At 37.7% G+C, this 26,425-nt stretch overlaps 1 protein-coding gene across 2 annotated transcripts in view; it reads right to left on the bottom strand.

Moving 5' to 3' along the window:
- SUCLG2 (succinate-CoA ligase GDP-forming subunit beta) overlaps window positions 1-26,425 on the bottom strand; it is a 621,393-nt gene that overhangs the window by 275,925 nt on the left and 319,043 nt on the right. For both annotated transcript variants that reach the window (XR_010842511.1, XM_067043690.1), the window contains exon 11: window positions 20,613-20,753. Coding sequence is in view for 1 of the 2 variants with exons in the window: in XM_067043690.1 (XP_066899791.1) it covers window positions 20,613-20,753 (141 nt within the window). In the remaining variant the exon portion in view is untranslated. The remainder of the gene's footprint in view (window positions 1-20,612; window positions 20,754-26,425) is intronic.

Genomic DNA, 26,425 nt, shown 5'->3' with positions numbered 1-26,425 from the left:
AAAATCCTAAATAAAATATTAGCAAACCAAATCCAACAATACATTAAAAGGATCATAAAGCATGATCAAGTGAGATTTATCCCAGTGATGTAAGGATTTTTCAGTATCCACAAATCAATCAATACAATAAACCATATCAATAAATTTAAGAATAAAAACATATGATCATCTCAATAGATGCAAAAAAACCTTTTGACAAAATTCAACATCCATTTTTTTTTTTTTTTTTTTTTTTTTTTTTTTTTTTTTTTTGTGGTACGCGGGCCTCTCACTGTTGTGGCCTCTCCCGTTGCGGAGCACAGGCTCCGGACGCACAGGCTCAGTGGCCATGGCTCACGGGCCCAGCCGCTCCGCGGCATGTGGGATCTTCCCGGACCGGTGCACGAACCCGTGTCCCCTGCATCGGCAGGCGGATTCTCAACCACTGCGCCACCAGGGAAGCCCAACATCCATTTATGATAAAAACTTTCCAGAAAGTGGGCACAGAGGGAACATACCTCAACATAATAAAGGCCATATATGACAAAACCACAGCTAACATCATACTCAATGGTGAAAAGCCGAAAGCATTTCCTCTAAGATGAGGAAAAAGACACAGATGTCCACTCTTGCCACTTTTATTCAACATAGTATTGAAAGTCTTAGTGACAGCAATCAGAGAAGAAAAACAAATAAAAGGAATCCAAATTGGAAAGGAAAAAGTAAACCTGTCACTCTTTGTAGATGACAGGATACTACAGAAATTCTAAAAACACTACCAGAAACCTACTAGAGCTCATCAATAAATTGGGTAAAGTTGCAGGATACAAAATAAATATACAGAAATCTGTTGCATTTCTATATACTAACAATGAAATATCAGAAAGAGAAATTAAGGAAGCAATCTCATTTACCATTGCATCAAAAAGAATAAAATACCTAGGAACAAACATATCTAATGAGGTAAAAGACCTGTACTTGGAAAACTATAAGACACTGATGAAAGAAATTGAGGATAACACAAACATATGGAAAGATATACCATGTTTTTGGATTGGAAGAATGAATATTGTTAAAATGACCATATTACCCAGGCAATCTACAGATTCAATGCAATCCCTATCAAATTACCAAAGGCAGAGAACTAGAATAAATAATTTTAAAATTTGTATGGAAACACCAAAGATCCCGAATACCCAAAACAATCTTGAGAAAGAAGAACAGATCTGGAGGAATCACAGTTACTGACTTCAGACTATACTACAAAGCTACAGTATGGTACAGATACAAAAAGAAACGTAGATCAATGGAACAGAATTGAGAGCCCAGAATAAACCCATGCACTTATTTTCAATTAATCTATGAGAAAGAAGGCAACAATATATGAGGGAGAAAAGATGGTCTTCAATAAGTGGTGCTGGGAAACCTGGACGGCTATATGTAAAAGAATGAAGTTAGAACATTCTTTAACACCATATACAAAAATAAACTTAAAATGGATTGAAGACCTAAATGTAAGACCAGAAAATGTAAAACTCTTAGAGGAAAACATAGGCAGAACACCCTTTGACATAAATCACAGAAATAATTTTTTTAACATTTTTATTGGAGTATCTGCTGTATAACAAAGTGGATCAGCTGTACATATACATACATCCCCACAGCAATAATTTTTTGATCTGTCTCCTAAAGTAAAGGAAATAAAAGCAAAACCAAACAAGTGGGGCCTAATTAGACTTAAAAACTTTGCACAGCAAAGGAAATCATCGACAAAATGAAAAGACAATCTACTGAACGGGAGAAAATACTTACATGTGATATAACTGACCCAAAATATATAAACAGCTCATACAACTCAACATCAAAAACAAACAAACAAACAAACAACCTGATTAAAAAACGGGCAGAAAACCTGAATAGATATTTTTCCAAAGAGGAAATGCAGATGGCCAATGGGCACATGAAAAGATGCTCAACATTACCAATCATCAGAAAAATGTAAATTAAAACCACAATGAGATATCACCTCACTCCTGTCAGAACGGCTATCATCAAAAAGACCACAAATAACAAATGGTGGCGAGGTGGAGAAAAGGGAACCCTCATACGCTATTGGTGGGAATGTAAATTGGTGCAGCCATGGTGGAAAACTGAATGGAGGTTTCTCTAAAAACTAAAAAACTAAAAATAGAACTACCATATGACTCAGCAATTCCACTCCTGGGTATGTATACAAAAAAACCCAAAAATGCTAATTCAAAAAGATACATACACCCCAATGTTCATAGCAGCATTATTTATAATTGCCAAGATACGGAAGCAACCTAAGTGTCTATCAACAGATGAATGGATAAAGAAGAGGTGGTATATATATGCAATGGAAAAAAAATGGAACAAAAAGCCATAAAAAAGAATGAAATTTGCAACAACATGGGTGGACTTGCAGGGTGTTATCCTAAGGGAAATAAGTCAGACAGAGAAAGACAAATACTGTATGATATCACTTATATGTGGAATCTAAAAAATACAACAAACTAGTGAATATAACAAAACAGAAACAGACTCACAGATACAGAGAACAAATTAGGGGGTATCAGTGGGGAGGTGGGGAAGGGGCAACGTAGGGGTAGGGGATTAAGAGATGCAAATTATTATGTATAAAATAAATAAGCTACAAGGATATATTGTACAACACAGGGAATATAGACAATATTTTAGAATAACTATAAATGGAATATAACCTTTATAAATCACGAATCACTATGTTGTCCACCTGTAACTTATACAACATTGTACACCAACTAAACTTTAATTTTAAAAATAGAAAAAAAAATAAGAAAAGTAGGGAAGAGTGAGTACTCTTAGAATCTCACATGTGTTGGTATATCTGAGTGGATATAAAGCAGAAAAAATAAACGGAAAAAAGTGACTCAATGATGTCATAAATATTGAAATACAAGGAGAGTTTTCTCATTGCCATTCAGCCATGAGTGTGAAGTCACTTGGAACGCATGACTGTCTGAATCTCTAAAATGCCAATGGCGAGGGTCATAATTTTACCTAACTTGCTACCAGACATAATTTCTTTTCCTCCCTGGGTTTTGACTGTATTGGTTGAGAGACCTTGGACAAAAGAAATTTAGGTACGAGGGAGTCAAGAAATAAACCACAGAGGCAAACACCAGCCTCGTTGTTCTTTCATACCACAAAAGGGGAGAGGAATTTTAGGAAATAATTGAGTTCGTCACTGACTGTTTTTAAGATTATCTACTCTATATTTGCAATATAAAGGCCAAAGCAATTACAGACATGATTCCCCTAAAGAAACAAAAATAAGGAGAGAGACCTAGACTTGATGACTGTTAGCATTGAAAGACATCTTAATCAGCTTAATATATTATCAGTTCCGTCTCTGATCAATCACAGAATGGGCTATTTCATTCAAAGTTCTTTGTGAGACTTGTATAATTGTAAATTAAGAGAAATGCAAACTGTATGTTTGCATATTAAAGGAAAACTATATTTTCATCAAAGCAAGAATCCCCCTTCCCAATAGTTCTGATAAAAGCATTGATCCTCAGATGCTCTGATTAGGACAAATGTTTCTTCTGAACCAACCATAGTGGCCAGGGGCCAAGGGTTCTTTGCAAATGGAGCCCTCTAATTTCCAGGAGACTTCGGGAAACTTCAGTCAAGTCAGAAACACCAGTATGAAATTGTACTCGTATTCCCAAGCCTGCTTTGGCATTTAATTGCCTGGTTTTGCTTATATGTGGGGGTCAGGGTGGGTAAAAATGCTTTTTAACCTGAAAAAAATGTGCATTTGTCCTCATTACATTTATCACTGATAAATGGTACTTCCTGATGGAGACAGCGTTACTAATCTGTGAGAAATTGTGTTGCTGTGTGATACATGTAGAGAAATACAACTCACATGTGGATTTCACATGAGTACAATGGATTCAAGTGCACTGTAGTATTATGTGAGATCAGCATATAAGCTAAACAAAGCTGAGATCTACTTTGTGTACTCTGAATTTTAATATGCAGGGAACAGCAGGCTGTCTACCCATACAAATTGGCTTTAAAAACCAAGCAGTTAATCTCAAGGCAAATAATCTGTTATTTTAATAATTAATTCAAACTCTTTAAAAAGATGGTTAGGAAGCCAGTTACCAAGAGTTTTAAAATACAGTTATTTTATTGGATTCAACGTTCAGTGAAAGTTTAATGTTTAAACATAGACAAGTGAGGATACAAATGTTTCAATAATAGGTTTAGATTATTTTGGTAATGAAGTCAAAAGGCCGTTAACGACAAGCTTGCAGCAATTGGTAAAATAATCAAGGTCAAAGGAAGATTCAGAATGGTAGATGCAGAGGGCATTCAGAGAAAACGGAGAGAGAATAACATGGAAATGAAATGGTCAAGATACAGCATTTATTTTCCTTGGTTTTGTATCAATTTCCTTTTATTTTTATTATGATAAGAGTGTCCTGAAGCATGTAAAAAGAATTTAACAAAACAAATTTCTCAGTGAACATTTAGTGAGAACTGTTTTGTTAAAAAAAAAAAAAAGTTTAAAATACAATAGGTAAAGACCAACAATACCAGAGGGAAGGAACTAGGTAGAGATTCACAAAGTCTAGGTTCTAGATTCAGTTCTGACATGCTATAGAAAACTTTGGACAAGTCTTAACCCCACTGTATCCCAGTTTCTTTTGAATATGAAAGTTATGAACTAGGCAATCCCAAATATCGCACTGAGCCTTAAATTATGTGTTCCTATACAGCACTTTTAGAAAAAAAGTTAATGCATTGTAATTCCAACAGAAATCCTAAATCAGAGATCAGTAGCAATTGTGAATATTGAAATGTATTCATATGAGAAATAAAATCAAGTTGTAAACAATTAAACATTCTCTCAAGCTAGTTTCATATTCTCCTACAGGCTGCATAGTGCTACTTGAGTGATGTTACTGAACAGAAATTAAAAGGCAATAACAAACATTTTTAAGAATCATATTATTTCCTTTGATAAATGTAATGTGTGTTTGGAGGCAAGAATAAAACATTTCAACTCTACTTTCTTTCTTCCTATTTTCTTCTTCTAAAGTCTATTGATTTTCCTTTGCCTCTTTAGGGAATCTAAAAGAAACAAAATCATGTCTAATTCACATCCAGAATCTCCTTTTCATCGCACTCTTTGCCTATGTATTGGTTCTATCCCCGCAGGTTAGCAGATCAGGGAATAGTATTTATTTAACTCCAGGTACTAAACTGGTTCAGACACAGAGTACTTTATTAAAGAACCTGTATTCTATAAAAAATAATCTCTGCTTTTCTTTTATATCCCTGTCTTCACAGACATAAGGAAACCTGGAACTACATTCAGAATGTTTTACTCTGTACTGAGAAGAATGGCATCACTAAAGATTGGAAAAGGGAACCTTAGGTTTCTGGCTTGTTCACGTAAATGGTGATGCCAAATTCATTAGCTGCAGAATATTAGAAAAGGACCAGATGTTAGAGAAAAGATGACAATTTCAATATGTTTGTGTGCATTTAAGGGGCCTTGGAGAAGGCCAAATGGAGATGTCCTCGGAGCATAGAACATAAGAACTTAGAACTTAGTAAAGTGGTCCAGGCTGGAGCCATCAATGTGGAAGCCACTGGCATGTCCTTATGATTAAATAAAGCAATGGGTCCATGGAAAATAGTCTCTGAGGAGAAAGCACCATGATACAGATCTCTCCCATGCCTCGCCTCATTTATACTCTGCAAACATCTCATGGGTGAATATTATTAACCTCATTTTACAGATAAGGAAATTGAGGATCACAGGCAAGCAGATTAGAGCTTCTCCCATGGTGAAACATTTTTTTTTACTTCATCTTCTACTTTTTCTTAGATCAAAAGGATTAAATGTGGCTGTTCCCTCCCCAGCTTTCATCCTAATCAGAATAAGGACTGATGAAAAATGAGTTGCTGATGGAAATCACTCAAGGAGAAGATTCTGCCTATGGTTTCTCAATGAAGACCTGTGTGATTTCTACTCTGAAGGATGGATGCTATAAGATAATGATTAGCTATCAAATTTAAAGGAAGAAAAGCTATAAGCTATCCTCCTTGATCAATCAGCCATACAGTGAGAAAAGTTTGATATTTGCATTATTATTTCTCATTCTTATTTGAGTCTTCCTACCTCAAGAGTTTAATTTTCTTGCAATCCTTTTTCTATTATTATCTTTCCATTTTTATTAGGTGTCTGTCACTGGACTTCTCTGTGGACAGAATTCCAATGCCTCGTGTAGTTTTCAACGCCAGCTCAGACTTTGGAATTATTCAAACATCATGGGTTTTTTCCTTATTGACCTGTCCAGCTCTTTCCTTCCTGTCATGTCAACCTTGACACTGGAAGCCTGGAAGCCGGTCATAGACACATACACAAGTATTTATCTCTGAAAATGTAGGGCAGGATGTTGGAGCCAGCTGAGGTTGAGAGGCTATGAAAGTCAGATAACTACATAGCAAATACTGTAATAACTTGAATTTTGTGCTAACAGACGTTTCCCAGATCCAGACAGTCCCCATGGAAACAGGGCTTTGCTCTTGCAGTTACATCAGAATTCTCTTCAGTAAATAATCAGTGATAGCACATACTTTCTTTCCTCATTGTCCTTGTGACAATGGTGAATCCTCAACTGGAAAGAGAAAACAAAAGGAGAGGGATACCATTGCTCCTGAATGACAGGCTGCAATGCCTGCCAGAGGACCCCGACAAGAAGAAAGAGGGGCAGCAATGGGAGTTTAAGCCTGAAGGGTTTTTTAAAAACCATACAACAATGGATAAGCACATTTCTCTCAGGATGGTTGGCAACTTGCTGATGATTATTGCCGTGGATGAATATTTACTGTGTCCCAATATCAAGGCTTTATACTAGACCCTGACCAGAGGCAAGTCTAAAATTCTGTAGGGCCTGGAGCTTATACAATAGGCAGAGGAAGCAGGGGCAGGGGGCGGGGGGGAGGTGTCTTCGAGACAATAATGTAAAATCTTGAATACAGAATAAGGTACAGGGCATTGGAAGGGCCCCAAGCAAAATGAGAGGCCCTGAAGTTAAAACTTCCCTGGTTTCTTGGTAAATCCATCTCTGATTCTAGAAGTAGAGTGATAGATACGGATAAGCACAATAACAACAACAGCAGCAGTAGCCACTACTCTATATTGAGCTGCCAACACTGTACGGAGCACTTCACATGCATTATCTCATTCAATCTCACCACAACTGCAAGAATTAGATACCAAATTTCGCAGATAAAGAAATGGAGGCTCAATAACTTGCCAGTGGACAGAGTGGTAAAACTGAACTCAAAATCAAAGGTTCTGATCTCACTCTAAGTTCTTAATCACCAAAGTATAAGGCTCTTAAGAAGTCTTAGTAGTTTTATGGCAACGTTAAGGGAGGTACCTGAGACAGTAACAGAAAGTTCAGAAACAGTTTTTTTCTGGAGGAGTCAACACATAAAGAAGCATGTCTCAACCCCTGGCAGGATTGACATTGTGGGCTAGATAATTCTTTGTTGTAGGGGGCTGTTCTGCGAATTATAGGTTGTTTAGCAACATCCCTGGCCTCTACCCACTAGATGCAGTAGCACCCTCTTCTCAGCTGGGATGACCGTAAATGTCTCCAGATATTCCCTAAGTCCCCTGGCTGGGAATGGGGGAGATCACTGAACTGAGAACCCATGACTTAAAGATTGAATGAGAGGTAGGGAGGTGAGGAAGTGGGGGGAGGGGTACTCCTGAAAGAAGTCATAGCAAGAACAAAGACAGAACAGTGGGAAACAGCCTGATAGATATGAGGAAGGGCAGGCGATTTCATGTTACTTGAGGCTAAAGGGGAGGCTGAGGATCACTTGGTGGTGAAGTAGGAAGAGGTCAAACTACAGAGGTCATTAAATGTCATGCCAAGGGGTTAGAGTATTATTTCCTATCAGAGGGGAAGGGATGTAAAAAACTATCATAACATTTGGTAATGACATGATTGAGGGTACATTTTCAAATGTCACTCTGGTCTCTTAGTGGATAATATATCTAATGAGGACAAGTCTAGTTCAGTTAACTTTGCCTTTTTCTATTTTAGACATGTGTTACACCCTCTAAGATGTCTAGAAATGACCAAAAAGCTCAGAGAAATTAGAGTCTGGATGGCTTACTGACAATTCACTTCCATCTTCAGAAGACAGAAATCTCAACACAACCCTACCAGGTAGTGGGCTGACAATGCCATCCTCCAATAATACCATGTGCTGGGAAAGCCTTTCCTGCTAAACAACATGTGCATCAGTTTCATTAAGGGAAACAGGTCTTGCAACAGATGAAGGCAACCATGTAATAAAATATATATGAAATACCCACTCTCTCTTTGGCTGTGCTTAAAATAAAGAAGGAAAAGTAAAGAATCACAAAGTTGTGTCCATGAGCATAAACCACCTGGTTTACTTCCAGATTGAACCATTTGAATGATAATAGCAGCATTTTCATAGCATGGCAGACATTGTTCACTGCCTGTTCAACATCTCTTCTTCCCTTTGTCCTTACTAACAACATGCTGATTTTGTGCAGGCAACAATATTGTGCTCCCAGTTAAAGTCAACTTACTTCCTCAGACTCTAATGAAGCTAGAGGTGGCTGAGTGACCCAGGCAAGTAAGATGTATGCAGGTGTTGTTGAGTGGCGTTTCCCCCCATTTCCAATTCAAATTGGAGTCTTTATCTCTTCTCATATTCCCTCTACTTGTGTGTTTGACTTCTTAACATCCTCAGAATATTTTCACACTTTAAAAAATAAATTACACCTCTCCTCTAAGACTGAGAAGATACTTACTATTTAGAAAAGGTTAAGAAACATTTTTTCCTGAAAAGTACTCTTACTGTCTGATAATTATTCCATCACAACTCATTTACTTTATCCTTCAATTTGAGGAATAGATATGACAGAGTATTTTAGTTTTCGTAATTGCCCTGTTGCAATTGCTGACTAACATCAGAGTAGGAGAGAAGAGGTGAAAGTGGCTATAAGTGGCTATTGATTAATTATAACACATTTCTTCCCAGGGCAAGTCTTTGGAATTCCAAAAAAAAAAAAAAAAAAAAGGTTTCCAACAAGTTGGGCTTTAAGAACAGTGCATATAACAATAATAGCCTGACACAACTCACAGACCCTTCCCAAAGTGCCTGTATTAGAATGAATTCAATATACAGTCTCACCTTGGTTAGAGCAGAGAAAAGCTGCAAAAAACAGAAAGTGAACAACCTTAAGAATCTTTTAGAAACCCTCTAGGTTTGACCGCTTAGCCATACATCCTACAAGCATGGGTAACAAGATAGGAAACAAAAGAAAATCCTAAAAAATCACCCCCAAGGCAGGCAACGACAGCCAGCAGCTGAATTTGATCCTCTGGACTGACCAAAGGCCAGTGTGATTGCCTCCTACCATCAATTATTCAGGTTTACCTGGGCAAGGAGAACTGGATGACCAACTTTTTCATAGCCTGACCCTATAGCCTCATTATCTATCTCTAAGCCTTTGGGTAAAAAGGCCTGGGGCTCCAAGAAAAGCTTCCCACCATCTCAGGTTTTCCTAAGTGACTGTTGCAACAATGATGAGAATGAGGAAGTGACGATGCCCGCTCTCATCTCAGGGGACAAAAGGTGACAGGGACGCCCCTAACAGACAACAGGGAAGCTATCTGCTGCTCCTTTCAAAGCACCAAAAACATCTCCCAAGGATTCAAGACCACTCTTCAAAACTCTCCTTTCTATTCAAACCCACTCATTTTTATTGAGTAGCAAAACATGTCCTCATTTGTACAGTTCTAGGCACTTGTTGGAAAATCATCTCAGTTGTGAGATAACACACATGATGTGGTTCAGAAATTAAACTAGAATGTTTGCAGGATTATAAAGAGTTGAAAACTGCTTCTTCTTTCCGAGGCTCCATTTTCCAGTTATTCTAACAGGTGGTGTTTCAGAATATTCCAACGGGATGTGCTGACTCTCATTCATATTAATTGGATCCTCAGTATAAATATAAGTATGGATGAAATATGTAAATATATTGAACAAGAGGAACAAACCACATCAATTTCCCAACATTCTTTCCAATCCATGTGGATCGTTTCCTGTGGCTGGCACTGCAGTCAAGAAAGTCCTTTTGTTTGTTTACTGAAATATAAACCTGCCAGGAGAGCTGAACTCTAAATTACTGTTGCGTTTCTGATGGAAAGGTGCCACGTAATTTAAATTTCAACAGTTCTACAGTTTCCCCCATTTCTTATTTGTGACTCGACACCTTACAGACGAAGTGCACTGTACTATCATTTTAATAAGTAGTTTTTGAATGAAGGTCATTTTTCTTTGTGTCCAAATTCCATCTGTTTATGTTTTCTTTCTTTTTACGGACAGATCCTGAGATCCGATAAAGGGCTTTGAAAAGTCATTTCATTTCAAAGGTAGCCATTAGGTTTCAACAGCCAATAAACCAAATGACCAAACAGAACCACCCTGTCCTCAAACTGCCAAAGAGGTGGTGACAATGCTGGTTTGTCTGTTCATCTGAAGGGAAAGGATATCATTGATTCCTCTTGTTCAGCCACTTAGTTGTGAGTAAACATTATTTTTTAGAAAATCAGTTTTCTTGGGTTTTCTCATCAATGAACTATTTTCCCCATAATGGCAGATAATTACCTAGTATATTTGGGAAAATGGAATCCATCATCACGATAGAGATGGTAGTTAGATACACATTGAGTCCAATTGGATTCACTGTCCAGGCTATAAAGAAATGGATATCAAGTGACTTTTAATCTTGTATGAAACAAAAAGATTAAACTGTCTATATTACGATGAACTGCCGTGACGAGCCCGATGATAGAACCACACTTGCAGAGCTGCTTCTAATGATATGTATGCAAGGAATAGATTTTTCCTGATAATGCATGTAATTAGAGTACAGAACAAAATGTTCTATTCAAATTCATGACATGCCCAACTAATAAAGGAAGAGAGGATAAGGCCCTTGCTATTTATTTGCATGAAAGAGCTTTAATATAGGATATACTTTAGAGAAATTAGTTTTCAATCTAGGTGACTAGATGAGATTTTGACTCTGAACTGTTTTTTGAGTTGACCTGTGAGAATTTATGCAGAAATATGACTGTGATGCTTACAAACCAGACAGGCATTGTTTTTTTCATTAATTCCTGAATGTCTCATATAGTCAGGAGAAGCAGAAAATTGGTCCTTTTAAAAGCCCACTTGTACAAGAATTTGCTTTTATGAAACATAATCAGCAAGAGTTGATAGGAATCTTAGCAGGAATGTATTCTTTTTAAATTCAGACATTCAAGAAGTTAGATACATTGATTCAGCAGTGATGATTCTCCACTTACCTGTATAAAACAGAAATTTAGGTTGTATATTGTTATAAATATATTTGAGAGAACCTCTTGCTATCATAGTACCAGCTCTTCAGGGTGAATTATGGACCACACAATGGATACTTGAAAGAAAGCTTTACATCAACGCTTGTGCTTATTTTTCCATGATAAACATCAGTGTCACATCCACTGGATATATGTAAGAAATTGCTTCTAAGAGTAGACGTCTTTCATTTTTAAAAACAACAACTGATACCAACATTATCCATGTAATGTATTGAGTAACTGCAGAAATCTATATTTATGATGAAATTAAAAAACTGCTAAGCGTGAGATAAAAGGTAAAAGTCTCACATTGTATGCTTAACATCATTTGAAACACTAACAAGTAAGAAAAACTGTTGTATTCCTTGTACAGATATGAAATATGGTCTTTTTAGTAAAAGGCACCAAGATCCACTCAAACACTCAAGCCAGAAACAGAGGAGTCCTCTTTGCTTTCTCCCTTTACCTCTCCTCCCACTTCAAAGCCATCAACAACTTCTATCAATTCTCCCTTCCAACATATATATCACAAGGTTTTTTTCTAGCTCCATCCTGGATCCAACAGTTATCCCTGGTTGCCGGGTCTCTTAAAAAAGTTTTTGTTTTTAAACTTCTCTCTCTATTACCCTTGGCCTCCCCTAATGCATCTTCCACAAAGTAGGCAGAATAATAAGATTATGTTTATCTATCTAGCTTAAAATCTTCAATGACTTGCCCTCACACTTAGAATAAGTCCAAACTCATTAAACTCAGAGCTTCTGGAATCTAGCCTCTGCATCTCTGTCTAACCCTGTTTCCCATGGAACCAGAAACATTATGCCCACACCCCTTGGCCATCCTCAAGTTCTTTCCTGTTTCAAGGCCATTGTTCTCCCTGCCTGAATCACTCTTTATCCCACTTGTTTCCTCCTATCTGAGCTAAAACAGCCTCTCCCTGAAGAGATGTTTCTTCATTGCTATATCTGGAGATCTTATACTGTCAAGCAATTAATTTTATTGTAATTATCAAAATTTGCAATGATTTTGCTTGTTGATGGTCTTGTCTATCGCCCCATGAAAATGTCAGTGTCATGAAGGCAAGGACAATGTCTGTCTTGGTTACTGTCATATATACCTAGTAAGTTCTCCACCAATGTTTATTTAATGGATACATGAACTTATTGCAGCTCTGCTTTCATACACAGAGGCCATAAAAAGGCAGAGATGCAGATAAATTTCAGGGGAAAAAATTGTCCTTGATTTGTTTTCATGTTCAGGAAAGAGCGGTTTTCTTTTTTTCTCCATCCTAAAATAAATGTTCAATTAAATCTAACTTTCTCAAGGGGAAAGTAAAAGGAATGAATATTCTCACATATTGCAATCATGAAGCTTATTCAAAATGTCTATATATTTCTTATCTGTGAGTGGGTGAGCCAGATTTCTCTCTGGAAGTAAGCTAAACTCTTTGGGAAGCTTTGCTATCTCTTCTGGGCCACTTATGTAACAGGAAGATACTAGAGTTTATAACACGTCCCTGAGTGTTGCATTTATTGCCAAAGAACATGTAGGCTGATTATAGATTATATCCACTTGTGTGTATTCGCTGTACAAAACAAGTATAGCGGCTTCTAAAAAGTGAAAAAGTTCTTGGCTGACATTGTTGAAATCTCTTACAAATCAAGCTACAATGAGAAAGCTGAAGAAGCTATTTTATAATAATATGTAAGAAAAAAAGATTTTGTGGACAAACGTATGTTTTAAGCGGACAAAATATTTTATAATGTTTTTCTATTTTAACTGAAATACTGTTTTCTTCTAGAAGTACTGTTTTCTACTTATTCATTGCTCAAAGAAAAATTGGAAAGCAAGTAAAAATAGTTAATGAACAAACTACTATTAGTAGAATGGCATAGTTGTAAAGGTATAAATTTTCTTACATGTAATCTGAAACTTAAAACTCAGCAAACATGAACATATTAAGGGATAGAATATAAGTTCATTTTATTTATTTATTTTTAAACATCTTTATTGGAGTAAAATTGCTTTACAATGGTGTGTTAGTTTCTACTGTATAACAAAGTGAATCAGCTATACATATACATATATCCCCATACCTCCCATACCTCCTCCTTCTGGCGTCTCCCTTCCACCCTCCTTATCCCACCCCTCTAGGTGGTCATAAAGCACTAAGCTGATCTCCCTGTGCTATGCGGCTGCTTCCCACTAGCTATCTATTCTACATTTGGTTGTGTATATATGTCCATGCCACTCTCTCACTTCGTCCGAGCTTATGCTTCCCCCTCCCCGTATCCTCAAGTCCATTCTCTACGTCTACATCTTTATTCCTGTCCCACCCCTTGGTTCTTCAGAACCATTTATTTTTTTTTACATTCCATATATATGTGTTAGCATATGGTATTTGTTTTTCTCTTCTGACTTACTTCACCCTGTATGACAGTCTCTAGGTCCATACCCCTCACTACAAATAACTCAATTTTGTTTCTTTTCATGGCTGCATAATATTCCATTGTACATATGTGCCACATCTTCTTTATCCATTCATCTGTCGATGGACACTTAGGTTGCTTCCATGTCCTGGCTATTGTAAATAGTGCTGCAATGAACATTGTGGTACATGACTCTTTTTGAATTATGGTTTTCTCAGGGTATATGTCCAGTAGTGGGGTTGTGGATCATATGGTAGTTCTATTTTTAGTTTTTTAAGGAACCTCCATACTGTTCTCCATAGTGGCTGTATCAATTTACATTCCCAGCAACAGTGCAAGAGGGTTCCCTTTTCTCCACACCCTCTCCAGCATTTATTGTTTGTATAGTTTTTCATGATGGCCATTCTGACAGGTGTGAGGTAATTCCTCATTGTAGTTTTGAATTGCATTTCTCTAATGATTAGTGATGTTGAGCATCCTTTCTTGTGTTTATTGGCAATCTGTATATCTTCTTTGGAGCAATGTCTGTTTACGTCTTCAACCCATTTTTGGATTGGGTTGTTTGTTTATTTGATATTGAGCTGCTTGTATATTTTGGAGATTAATCCTTTGTCGGTTGCTTCGTTTGCAAATATTTTCTCCCATTCTGAGGGTTGTCTTTTTGTCTTGTTTATGGTTTCCTTTGCTGTGCAAAAGCTTTTAAGTTTCATTAGGTCCCATTTGTTTATTTTTGGTTTTATTTCCACTTCTCTAGGAGGTGGGTCAAAAAGGATCTTGCTGTGATTTATGTCATAGAGTGTTCTGCCTGTGTTTTCCTGTAAGAGTTTGATAGTGTCTGGCCTTACATTTAGGTCTTTAATCCATTTTGATTTTATTTTTGTGTATGGTGTTAGGGAGTGTGCTAATTTCAATCTTTTACATGTAGCTGTCCAGTTTTCCCAGCACCACTTATTGAAGAGGCTATCTTTTCTCCATTGTATATTCTTGCCTCCTTTATCAAACATAAGGTGACCATATGTGTGTGGGTTTATCTCTGGGCTTTCTATCCTGTTCCATTGACCTATATTTCTGTTTTTGTGCCAGTACAATACTGTCTTGATGACTGTAGCTGTGTAGTATAGTCTGAAGACTGGGAGCCTGAATCCTCCAGCTCTGTTTTTCTTTCTCAAGATTGCTTTGGCTATTCGGGGTCTTTTGTGTTCCCATACAAATTGTGAAAGTTTTTGTTCTAGCTCTGTGAAAAATGCCATTGGTAGTTCGATAGGGATTGCATTGAATCTGTAGATTGCTTTGGGTAGTAGAGTCATTTTCACAATGTTGATTCTTCCAATCCAAGAACATGGTATATATCTCTCCATCTGTTTGTAGTATCTTTAATTTCTTTCATCAGTGTCTTATCGTTTTCTGCATACAGGTCTTTTGTCTCCTTATTATTCTTTTTGTTGCAGTGGTTAATGGGAGTATTTCCTTAATTACTCTTTTGGATTTTTCATCATTAGTGTATAGGATTGCAAGAGATTTCTATGCATTAATTTTGTATCCTGCTACTTTACCAATTTCATTGATTAGCTCTAGTAGTTTTCTGGTAGCATATTTAGGATTCTCTATGTATAGTATCATGTCATCAGCAAACAGTGACAGTTTTACTTCTTCTTTTCTGACCTGAATTCATTTTATTTCTTTTTCTTTTCTGATTGCTGTGGCTAAAACTTACAAAACTATGTTGAATAATAGTGGTGACAGTGGGCAACCTTGTCTTGTTCCTGATCTTCGTGGAAATGCTTTCAGTTTTTCACCATTGAGAACAATGTTTGCTGTGGATCTGTCATATATGGCCTTTATTATGTTGAGGTAAGTTTCCTCTATGCCTAATTTCTGGAGGGTTTTTATCATAAATGGGTGTTGAATTTTGTAAAAAGCTTTTTCTGCCTCTTCTGTGATGATCATATGTATTTTATCCTTCAGTTTGTTAATATGGTGTACATACTGATTGATTGGCATATATTGAAGATCCTTGCATTCCTGGGATAAACACCACTTGATCATGGTGTATGATCCTTTTAATATGCTGTAGCATTCTGTTTGCTAGTCTTTTGTTGAGGATTTTTGCATCTATGCTCATTAGTGTTATTGGCCTGTAGTTTTCTTTCTTTGTGACATCTTTGGTTTTGGTATCAGGGTGATAGTGGCCTCATAGAATGAGTTTGGGAGAGTTCCTCCCTTTGCTATATTTTGGAAGAATTTGAGAATGACAGGTGTTAGTTCTTCTCTAAATATTTGATAGAATTAGCCTGTAAAGCCATCTGGTCCTGGGCTTCTGTTTGTTGGAAGATTTTTAATCACAGTTTCAATTTCAGTGCTTGTGACTGATCTGTCTATATTTTCTGTTTCTTCTTGGTTCAGTCTTGGAAGGTTGTGCTTTTCTACAAATTTGTCCATTTCTTTGAGGTTGTCCATTTTACTGGCATACAGTTGCTTGTAGTAATCTCTCATGATCCTTTGTATTTCTGGAGTGTTAGCTGTTACTTCTCCTTTTTCATTTCTACTTCTATTGATTTGAGTGTTTTCCCTGTTTTTCTTGATGAGTCTGGCTAATGGTGTATGAATTTTGTTTATCTTCTCAAAGAACCAGCTTTTAGTTTTATTGACCTTTGCTATTGTTTCCATCATTTCTTTTTCATTTATTTCTGACCTGATCTTTATGATTTCTTTCCTCTGCTGACTTTCGGGTTTTTTTGTTCTTCTTTGTATGATCACTTTAGGTTTAAGGTTAGGTTGTTTATTTGAGACTTTTCTTGTTTCCTGAGGTAGGCTTGTATTGCTATAAACTTCCCCTTAGAACTGCTTTTGCTGCAACCCATAGGTTTTGGGTCATCGTGTTTTCATTGTCATTTGTTTCCAGCTATTTTTTGATTTCTTGTTTGATTTCTTCATTGATCTCTTGGTTATTTAGTAGTGCATTGCTTAGCCTCCATGTGTTTGGATTTTTTACAGATTTTTTCCTGTAATTGATGTCTAGTCTCATAGCGTTGTGGTCAGAAAAGATACTTGATACAATTTCAATTTTCTTAAATTTACCAAGGCTTGAGTTGTGACCCAAGATATGATCTCTCCTGGAGAATGTTCCATGAGCCCTTGAGAAGAATGTGTATTCTGTTGTTTTGGGATGGAATGTCCTATAAATATCAGTTAAGTCCATCTTGTTTAATGTATCATTTAAAGCTTGTGTTTCCTTATTTATTTTCATTTTGGATGAACTGTCCATTGGTGAAAGTCGGGTGTTAAAATCCCCTACTATGATTGTGTTACTGTTCATTTCCCCTTTTATGGCTGTTAGTATTTGCCTTATGCATTGAGGTGCTCCTATGTGGGTGCATAAATATTTACAATTGTTATATCCTCTTCTTGGATTGAGACCTTAATCATTATGTAGTGTTCTTCTTTTTCTCTTATAATAGTCTTTACTTTAAAGTCTATTTTGTCTGATATGAGAATTGCTACTCCAGCTTTCTTCTGATTCCCATTTGCATGGAATATCTTTTTCTTTCTCCTCACTTTCAGTCTGTATGTGTCCCTAGGTCTGAAATGGGTCTCTTGTAGACAGCATATATACAGGTCTTTTTTTTTTTTTTTTGTATCCATTCAGCCAGTCTGTGTCTTTTGGTGGGAGCATTTAATCCATTTACATTTAAGGTAATTATCGATATGTATGTTCCTATTCCCATTTTCTTAATTGTTTTGGGTGTGTTATTGTGGGTCTTTTCCTTCTCTTGTGTCTCCTGCCTAGAGAAGTTCCTTTAGCATTTGTTGTAGAGCTGGTTTGGTGGTGCTGAATTCTCTTAGCTTTTGCTTGTCTGTAAAGGTTTTAATTTCTCCATCAAATCTGAATGAGATCCTTGTTGGGTAGAGTAATCTTGGTTGTAGGTTTTTCCCTTTCATCACTTTAAATATGTCCTGCCACTCCCTTCTGGCTTGCAGAGTTTCTGCTGAAAGATCCGTTGTTAACCTTATGGGGATTGCTTTGTATGTTATTTGTTGCTTTTCCCTTGCTGCTTTTTAATATTTTTTCTCTGTATTTAATTTTTGATAGTTTGATTAATATATGTCTTGGCATGCTTCTCCTTGGATTTATCTTGTATGGGACTCTCTGTGCTTCCTGGACTTGATTGACTCTTTCCTTTCCCCTATTAGGGAAGTTTTCAAGGATAATCTCTTCAAATATTTTCTCAGATTCTTTTTTTTTCTCTTCTTCTTCTGGGACCCCTATAATTCGAATGTTGGTGCATTTAAAGTTGTCCCAGAGGTCTCTGAGACTGCCCTCCATTCTTTTCATTCTTTTTCCTTTATTCTGCTCTGCAGTAGTTATTTCCACTATTTTATCTTCCAGGTCACTTCTCCGTTCTTCTGCCTCAGTTATTCTGCTATTGATTCCTTCTAGACAATTTTTAATTTCATTTATTGTGTTGTTCATCATTGTTTGTTTGCTCTTTTTTCTTCTAGGTCCCTGTTGAATGTTTCTTATATTTTCTGCATTCTATTTCCAAGATTTTGGATCATCTTTACTATCATTACTCTGAATTCTTTTTTCAGTAGACTGCCTATTTCCTCTACAATTGTTTGGTCAGTCGGATTTTTACCTTGCTTCTTCATCTTCTGTGTATTTCTCTGTCTTCTCATTTTGCTTAACTTTCTGTATTTGGGGTCTCCTTTTCGCAGACTGCAGGGTCGTAGTTCCCATTGTTTTTGGTGTCTGTCCCCAGTGGGTAAGGTCAGTTCAGTGGGTTTTGTAGGCTTCCTGGAGGAGGGGACTGGTGCCTGTGTTCTGGTGGATGAGGCTGGATTTTGTCCTTCTGGTGGGCAGGGCCATGTCCGGTGGTGTGTTTGAGGGTGTCTGTGACCTTATTATGATTTTAGGCAGCTTCTCTGCTAATGGATGGGGTTATGCTCTTGTCTTGCTAGTTGTTTGGCATAGGGTGTCCAGCACTGTAGGTTGCTGGTCGTTGAGTGGTGCTGGGTCTTACCATTGAGATGGAGAAATCTGGGAGAGCTTCTACCGTTTGATATTACGTGGGGCCTGGAAGTCTCTGGTGGACCAATATCCTGAACTTGGCTGTCCCACCTAAGAGGCTCAGCCCTGAAACCTGGCTGGAGCACCAAGACCCTGTCTGCCACACAGCTCAGAAGAAAAGGGAGGAAAAAAAAGAAACAAAGAAAGAAGAAGAAGAAATAAATTCCATAAAGTTATTAAAATGAAAAATTTTTAAAAATAGTTTAAAATTTTTAAAAAGTAATAAAAAAGAAAGGAAGAAGAGAGTAACCAAACAACAACAACAAAAAAATCCAGCAATGATAAGAAGCACTAAAAACGATACTAAAAAAAAAAAAAAAAACAGACAAAAAACAGACAGACAGAACCCTAGGACAAATGGTAGAAGCAAAGCTATACAGAGAAAATCACGCAAAGAAGCATACACATACACACTCACAAAAGGAGAAAAAGGAAAAAACATATATATATATTTTTAAAAGTAAGAGAGCAACTAAATCAATAAACAAATCTACCAATGATAATAAGCTCTAAATACGAAACTAAGATAAATATAAAACCAGAAACAAATTAGATGCAGAAAGCAAACCCCAAGTCTACAGTTGCTCCCAAAGTCCACTGCCTCAATTTTGGGATGATTCATTGTCTATTCAGGTATTCCAGAGATGCAGTGTACATGAAGTCGATTGTAGAGATTTAATCTGCTGCTCCTGAGGCTGCTGGAAGAAATTGCCCTTTCTCTTCTTTGTTTGCACAGTTCCAGGGGTTCAGCTTTGGATTTGGCCCTGCCCCTGCATGTAGGTCGCCTGAGGGCATCTGTTCTTCACTCAGACAGGACAGGGTTAAAGAAGCAGCTGATTAGGGGCTCTGGCTCACTCAGGCCAGGTGGGGAAAGAGGGGTATGTAATGCAGGGCAAGCTTGTGGCGGCAGAGGCCAGCATGACGTTGCAACAGCCTGAGGCGCACTGTGTGTTCTCCTGGGGAAGTTGTCCCTGCATCACGGGACCCTGGAAGTGGCGGGCTGCACAGGCTCCCAGGAGAGGAGGCGTGGAGAGTGACCTGTGCTGTCACACAGGCTTCTTGGTGGCGGCAGCAGCAGCCTTAGTGTCTCATGCCTGTCTCTGGTGTCTGCACTGATAGCCGTGGCTCACACCCGTCTCTGGAACTCCTATAAGCGGCGCTCTGAATCCCCTCTCCTTGCGCACCCCGAAACAATGGTCTCTTGCCTCTTCGGCAGTTTCAAAGTTTTCCCAGACTCCCTCCTGGCTAGCTGTGTCACATTAGCCCCCTTCAGGCTGTGTTCATGCAGCCAACCCCAGTCCTTTCCCTGGGGTCTGACCTCCGAAGCCCAAGCCTCAGCTCCCAGCCCCAGCTCACCCCGGCAGGTGAGCAGAGAAGTCTCTCAGGCTGGTGAGTGCTGGTTGGCACTGATTCTCTGTACGGGAATCTCCCCGCTTTGCCCTTTGCAGCCCTGTTGCTGCGCTCTCCTCCGTGGCTCCGAACCTTCACCCCCGACACCCCCCGTCTCTGCCAGTGAAGGGGCTTCCTAGTGTGTGGAAACTTTTCCTCCTTCACAGCTCCTTCCCAGAGGTGCGGGTCCCATCCCTATTCTTTTGTCTCTGTTTTTCCTTTTTTCTTTTGCCCTACCCAGGTACGTGGGGAGTTACTTGCCTTTTGGGAAGTCTGAGCTCTTCTGCCAGCATTCAGTGGGCGTTCTGCAGGAGTTGTTCCACATGTAGATGTATTTTTGATGCATTTGTGGGGAGGAAGGTGGTCTCCACGTCTTACTCCTCTGCCATCTTGAAGGTCCACCTTCATGTAAATTTTAAATAGAAAATGATGGATTTTGAATAAATGTGTCTAACACCAATGGTTATGAGTAGTCTTTTCTTCATTTAGGTATAATTTAACGGCAATTTTTACAAAAATTGCTACAATGTAAGTGGATGGAATGTTCTTTCCTGTAAACCAGGGATAGGAACTGTCAATTATAATTCATCCAGTCAAATATATCACTCTCCAGTCAAGAGTAAGGCACTGGGGGAGATTCTGACCTCATCAGGTAGAAGGAATCATCCTCTCAAAAAACACTGCCCACACTACCGTGACGGGATTCCAACCACCCAGATGCAGTGGAGTACAACTGGGCACAGCGGCACTGATATGGCTTCTATGGTTCACCTGCTGGCACTTGCCTGGTTTTGACATGGTTATGCAGGCACATGAGCCTGTGAACTTGTGGATCCAAATGTGCATGTGAACACTTTTTGCCATAACCAATGTTCTGGAGAGAGTAACAGAATAATAATGCAAGATTCTAGGCTTTTATAGCAAATGGGAGGAGGGTATCACCAAGCCTATGTTTCTAGAATCAGAAAGATTTTTACAACTTGGACTTAATCAGCTTGTCTCTCCAAGGGAAAGTGGTTTGAATGTCATCCTGTGCCTGCAGCTCAAGCAGAACAGATAAAAAGATCTATGAAGGAGAGATAGAAAGCTACAGAATCATGCAATCAGAAGGAGAAGCCCGGCACCTTGCTTTAAATGTTAGGGAGCTCATTCCTTTAAATTAGGAATAACAGGAATCCTACCCTAGCACACCACAGGTTGGGACAAGAATGATAGACACTTAAAGGAGAAGATTAGAACACCTGGCCAAAGATTTTCAGCCACTGTCAAGAGAGGAAAAGTGAAATACTAGAGCCTCATTGTAACAATATAAGCATACAAACGTATGTGCACACACACCCACACCCACATGCACAAATACATGTACACACTCCTGCACACACCCATATACATGCACACACATATGCAAACACATGTGCAAAAACATGTGCAAGTATTTGAATTTTATTAATTTCCATGCTTATATTTATTATTTCCTTCCTTGTACTTGCTTTGGGTTTAATTTGGTCTTATTTTTCTAGCTTCCTAATTAGATTATGAGGTTTTTCATCTTTTCTAATCCTATGGGTTATTTAGAAGTGCATTGTTTAGTTTCCAAGTGTTTGGAGAGTTTCCTGTGCTTTCTGTTTTTCATTTCCAGCTTGACAGCATAATCTGTACAATTTCAATTCTTTAAAATTTGTTGAGGTTTGGTTTATGGCCCAGTTATGGTCTATGTTAGTATATGTTCTATGAATGCTTGAACAGAATGTGTATTTTGCTGTAGCTGGGAGGAGTGTGAGTGTTCTATATGTTTTGATTAGAACCTGCTGGTTAGTGGTGTTGATGATATATCCTGTTGATTTTTTGGATCGTTGTTCTATCAATTGTTGAGAGAGGAATGTTGAAGTCTTCAATTATAATTGTGATTTTGCCTATTTCTCTTTTCAGCCCTATCAGTTTTTACTTCACATATTTTGGTTATTTGATGCATACACATTTAGGATAGCTATACTACTTGGTGGATTGACAATTTCATCGTATGTATTGTCCCTCTGTGTCCCTGGTAATTTTCTTTGGTCCAAAGTCAACTTTATCTGACATTGTATAACCACACCTACTTTGTTTTGTTTTATTTTTTTAAACTTTATAAATAACAGCTTTACTGGTATATAATTCATATACCATAGAATTCACTCTTTTAAAGTATACAATTCGGTGGTTTTTAGCATGATTACAGAGTGGTATAACCATCACCACTATCTAATTTTAGTACATTTTCATCACCAAAAGGAAGCCTCATAGCCATTCCTTCCTCCATTCAGCCCCTGGCAACACTAACCTACTTTCTGTCTCTATGGATTTGCCTACTCCAGACTTTTCATATAAATGGAATCATAAAATAGGTAGCCTTTTGTAACTGACTTCCTTCACTAAGCATAATGTTTACAAAGTTCCTCCATGTTGTAGCATGCATCAGTACTTCATTCTTTTTTTTTTGGCTGAATAATATTTCCTATGGATATACATTTTATCTATTCATCAATTGTTGAACATTTTGGTTGTTTGCCACTTTGGGCTATTATGAATAATACTACTGTGAATAATAATGTACAAGTTTTCATGTAGACATATGTTTTCTTTCTCTTAGGTATATGCCTAGGTTTGGAACCGCTGGGTTATATGGTAACTCTATGTTTACCATTTTGAGGAGATGTCAAACTGTTTTCCAAAGTGACTTTACCATTTTACTATCTCACCAGACATGCATGAGAATTCCCATTTTCCACATCCTCAATAACACTTGTTATTGTCTTTGATTTAGCTATCTTGGTGAGTGTGACATGGTATCTCAATGTGAATTTGATTTGCATTTTTCTGATGACTAATCATGTTCAATATCTTTACATGTGTTTATTGGCCAATGGCATATCTTGTTTACAGAAATGTTTACTCAACTCCTTTGCCCATTTTTGTAACTGGATTACTGAGTTGTAAGGGTTCTTTATACATTCAAAGTCCCTTATCACAAACATGATTTGCAAATATTTCTCCAATTCTGTGGACTGTCTTTTCACTTTCTTGACAGTATCCTTTCTAGCAAAAAAGTTTCAATTTTGATGAAATTCAGTTTATCTATTTTTTCTTTTGTTGCTTTTGTTTTTGGTGTCATACTTAAGAAACTACTGCCTAGGTCACAAAACTTTACTCCTAAGTTGTCTTATAAGAGTTTTATAATTGTATCTCTATCATTTAGATCCATTTTGAGATAATTTGTTTATGGTATTATTAATGTTTGCTTGGTAAATCTCTATTCATCCTTTTTTTTTTTTTTAATTTTTGTGGTACGCGGGCCTCTCACTGTTGTGGCCTCTCCCGTTGCAGAGCACAGGCTCCGGACGCGCAGGCTCAGCGGCCATGGCTCACAGGCCCAGCCGCTCCACGGCATGTGGGATCTTCCCGGACCGGGGCACGAACCCATGTCTCCTGCATCAGCAGGCGGACTCTCAACCACTGCGCCACCAGGGAAGCCCTCTATTCATCCTTTTACTTTCAACCTACCTATATCATAATAATTGAAGTGAGTTTCTTGTACACAGAATATAAGTTGGTCATCTTTTTTAATCCATCCTGCTAATCTCTGTCTTCAAATTTGTGTACTTAGAGTATTATGGTTTAAGTCTGCCATTTCATGTTTTGTTTCCTGGGTCTTTCCTCTTTTTTATTTCTTTATTTTCTTTTTCCTATATTCCTATGGATTACTTGAACATTTTTTAGAATTCCATTTTGTGTCATCTATGCTGTTCTTCCCTGAGGCCAAAAAGAAAACTCTGGAACACATCACCATGTCATTCCTGGGTTACAAGGTTCCTAGCTGGTTTTCCTTTTTTTCTCCATCTTTCAGGGTCTCCCTGTATTTGTTTAACCTATAATGTCCAGAATTTGTAGCTTTCTTTATTGGGAAGGATCAGGGAAAGTACATCTATTTCATCTTTCCAAAAGTAGAAGTTCTCATTCAGAAAAAAATTAAACACCCTATTGTTCAAATCCACACTGGCCAAATCTGAGTGAGATTTATGATTCTTCTATGATCGCATTAGAGTGCCCACTTCCCTCGCTTTAAATTTCTTTTCTGTCATGGCTAAAGTAATTTCACTATGATACCTTATAACAAGAAAAACTAGTCTTCTTTATGGAGATCTAAACCCAGCCTTTGCCTAGTAATATTTGCCAATGTTAGGAGCCAATTATAAACTTTTCGCAGGTCTTATTTTTTGTTCGCAAATTCATTCATGCTTTTGCTTACCTCTCAGTTTAGTCTTGATGAAAACATGGCTGGTTTATTATTTAATGGTTCTCAGAGTGACAAAACTATGCTAATCTTTTACAAAATCTATATTGCTAAGATGACCACATTTTATAATATTGAATATAAACCATATAAAACACCCAGTAATGAGCACAAGTCTATAGTTGATGAGTTGCTATATCGATAAGTTCTGATAGAAAACAGAGAGCATATTCAAATTAATATAATTAGAGGAGGTTTTATTTTACAGAAACTACACAAAACTACAGAAAACTGTTTACAAAAATGATATTGCAAGAATAAAGTGTTAGTGGTAGCTCAGCTCTCACCACATCCATGCCCGCAACATCAGAGAAAACAGTTACCATTACCACCTGGTCATGCAGAGAAATGTACTCTGAGAGCAGTTTGGAGAAAATGCAGGACAAGGTAACCTCAGAGGAAGGAAGAATAAATATCCAGACCTCTCTTCCTTTTCCCCCTCCAGTCTCCTCTCAGGGTTCCCAATGGTTGAAATCAAAAGGAAGCCAAAGGACAAGGAAGCTCATGGCAGCCTCTTGGGACAGAAACCCAGGTTAAAAAAAAAAAAAAAAAAAGGTACACAGGGGATCTGGACGGGTGAATGGAAGATATTCAGCTTATTTGGTTTGTATATTAGTATCCAGGTACAAATAAGAGCAGATGGGTTAGGTGGAATGCTGAGAGAATGTTTGAGAATCAATTCTCTAATCTGATAAAATTCTCAGACCAATATTACCAATTTGAATAAGTAGAAAGTCATAATTTGCATAAAAATTAATGCATATGAAATACTGGTGACATCTCTATAACCAAAATATGAGGTAACCTAGGCTCAGAGTTTCAGGTTACTCTCTGATGAATTTACTTGGGAAGTTAATCATGATTGTCAGGCAGAAACTGCTGAATAACTTTTCTGATTTTCCAGTTTTTCTTCTCTGGCTTCTAGAAGCTATAGTTTCTGGCACCTAACACCTATGCCATATTCACCTCTTAATACAGAAAAGGCTGAAAAAGAAGGTGGCATATGACTGCTTTTGTATTCATATTTTCTCACAAATTTCAGCTGAAAAATTGAGGGTATGTATTCCCCAGCATTAACATTATAATATTATTTTTACTCTCCTTATATAGTGCACAATTGCGAGACTCTTTATTTTCAGCTTCCTTGCACTTGCAGAAGTATGGAATCACCTCTGAAAGCAGCATGTCTACATCTTTACTATTCAAATGGTATTTTATAAGCAATTAGCAAAAGCTTCGAGATACAGGAAGGATCTCAAGCCCTATGATCCATGACTGATATTAATGCCAATATCTTCCTATGGAATAGGAGGACATAGAGCAAATAGGAAATGGAAACAGGAGATGGATTGGTGATTACAAAGAAGGGCAATAGACCATGACACTCTATCTACTGAGGATGCAACAAAGCCACCATACTTCATGAGGTAATGTGTTCCAAAGTGGAAAGGGGGAAGGGCAATGGGGAGAAACAACAGCCCAGGGCACTGATATTAAAGGAAATGAAGTTTCCAGAGATGGAGTCGGGGGATGCCATTGAGTCCCATCTGTCACCATGAAGACAATGGAGAGGAAGTTAAGATAAGGAGCAACATCTTGAGAAAATGCAATTAGCTACTAAAAAGTACTCATTTTGAGACAATTTTGTAATTTACTGAGGAGGACATGGAAGCTACTAATGTCTTTTAGTAGATGTGAGACAATACTGTAGCCTACAACATCAACTTGGTCAGTAATTAACTCT

The sequence above is a fragment of the Kogia breviceps genome, chromosome 10 (assembly GCF_026419965.1).
Source record: "Kogia breviceps isolate mKogBre1 chromosome 10, mKogBre1 haplotype 1, whole genome shotgun sequence".
NCBI classification, from domain to species: Eukaryota; Metazoa; Chordata; class Mammalia; order Artiodactyla; family Physeteridae; genus Kogia; species Kogia breviceps.
Note: the sequence above shows the minus strand (reverse complement) of the source record. Positions and strands in the feature narration are given on the sequence as shown.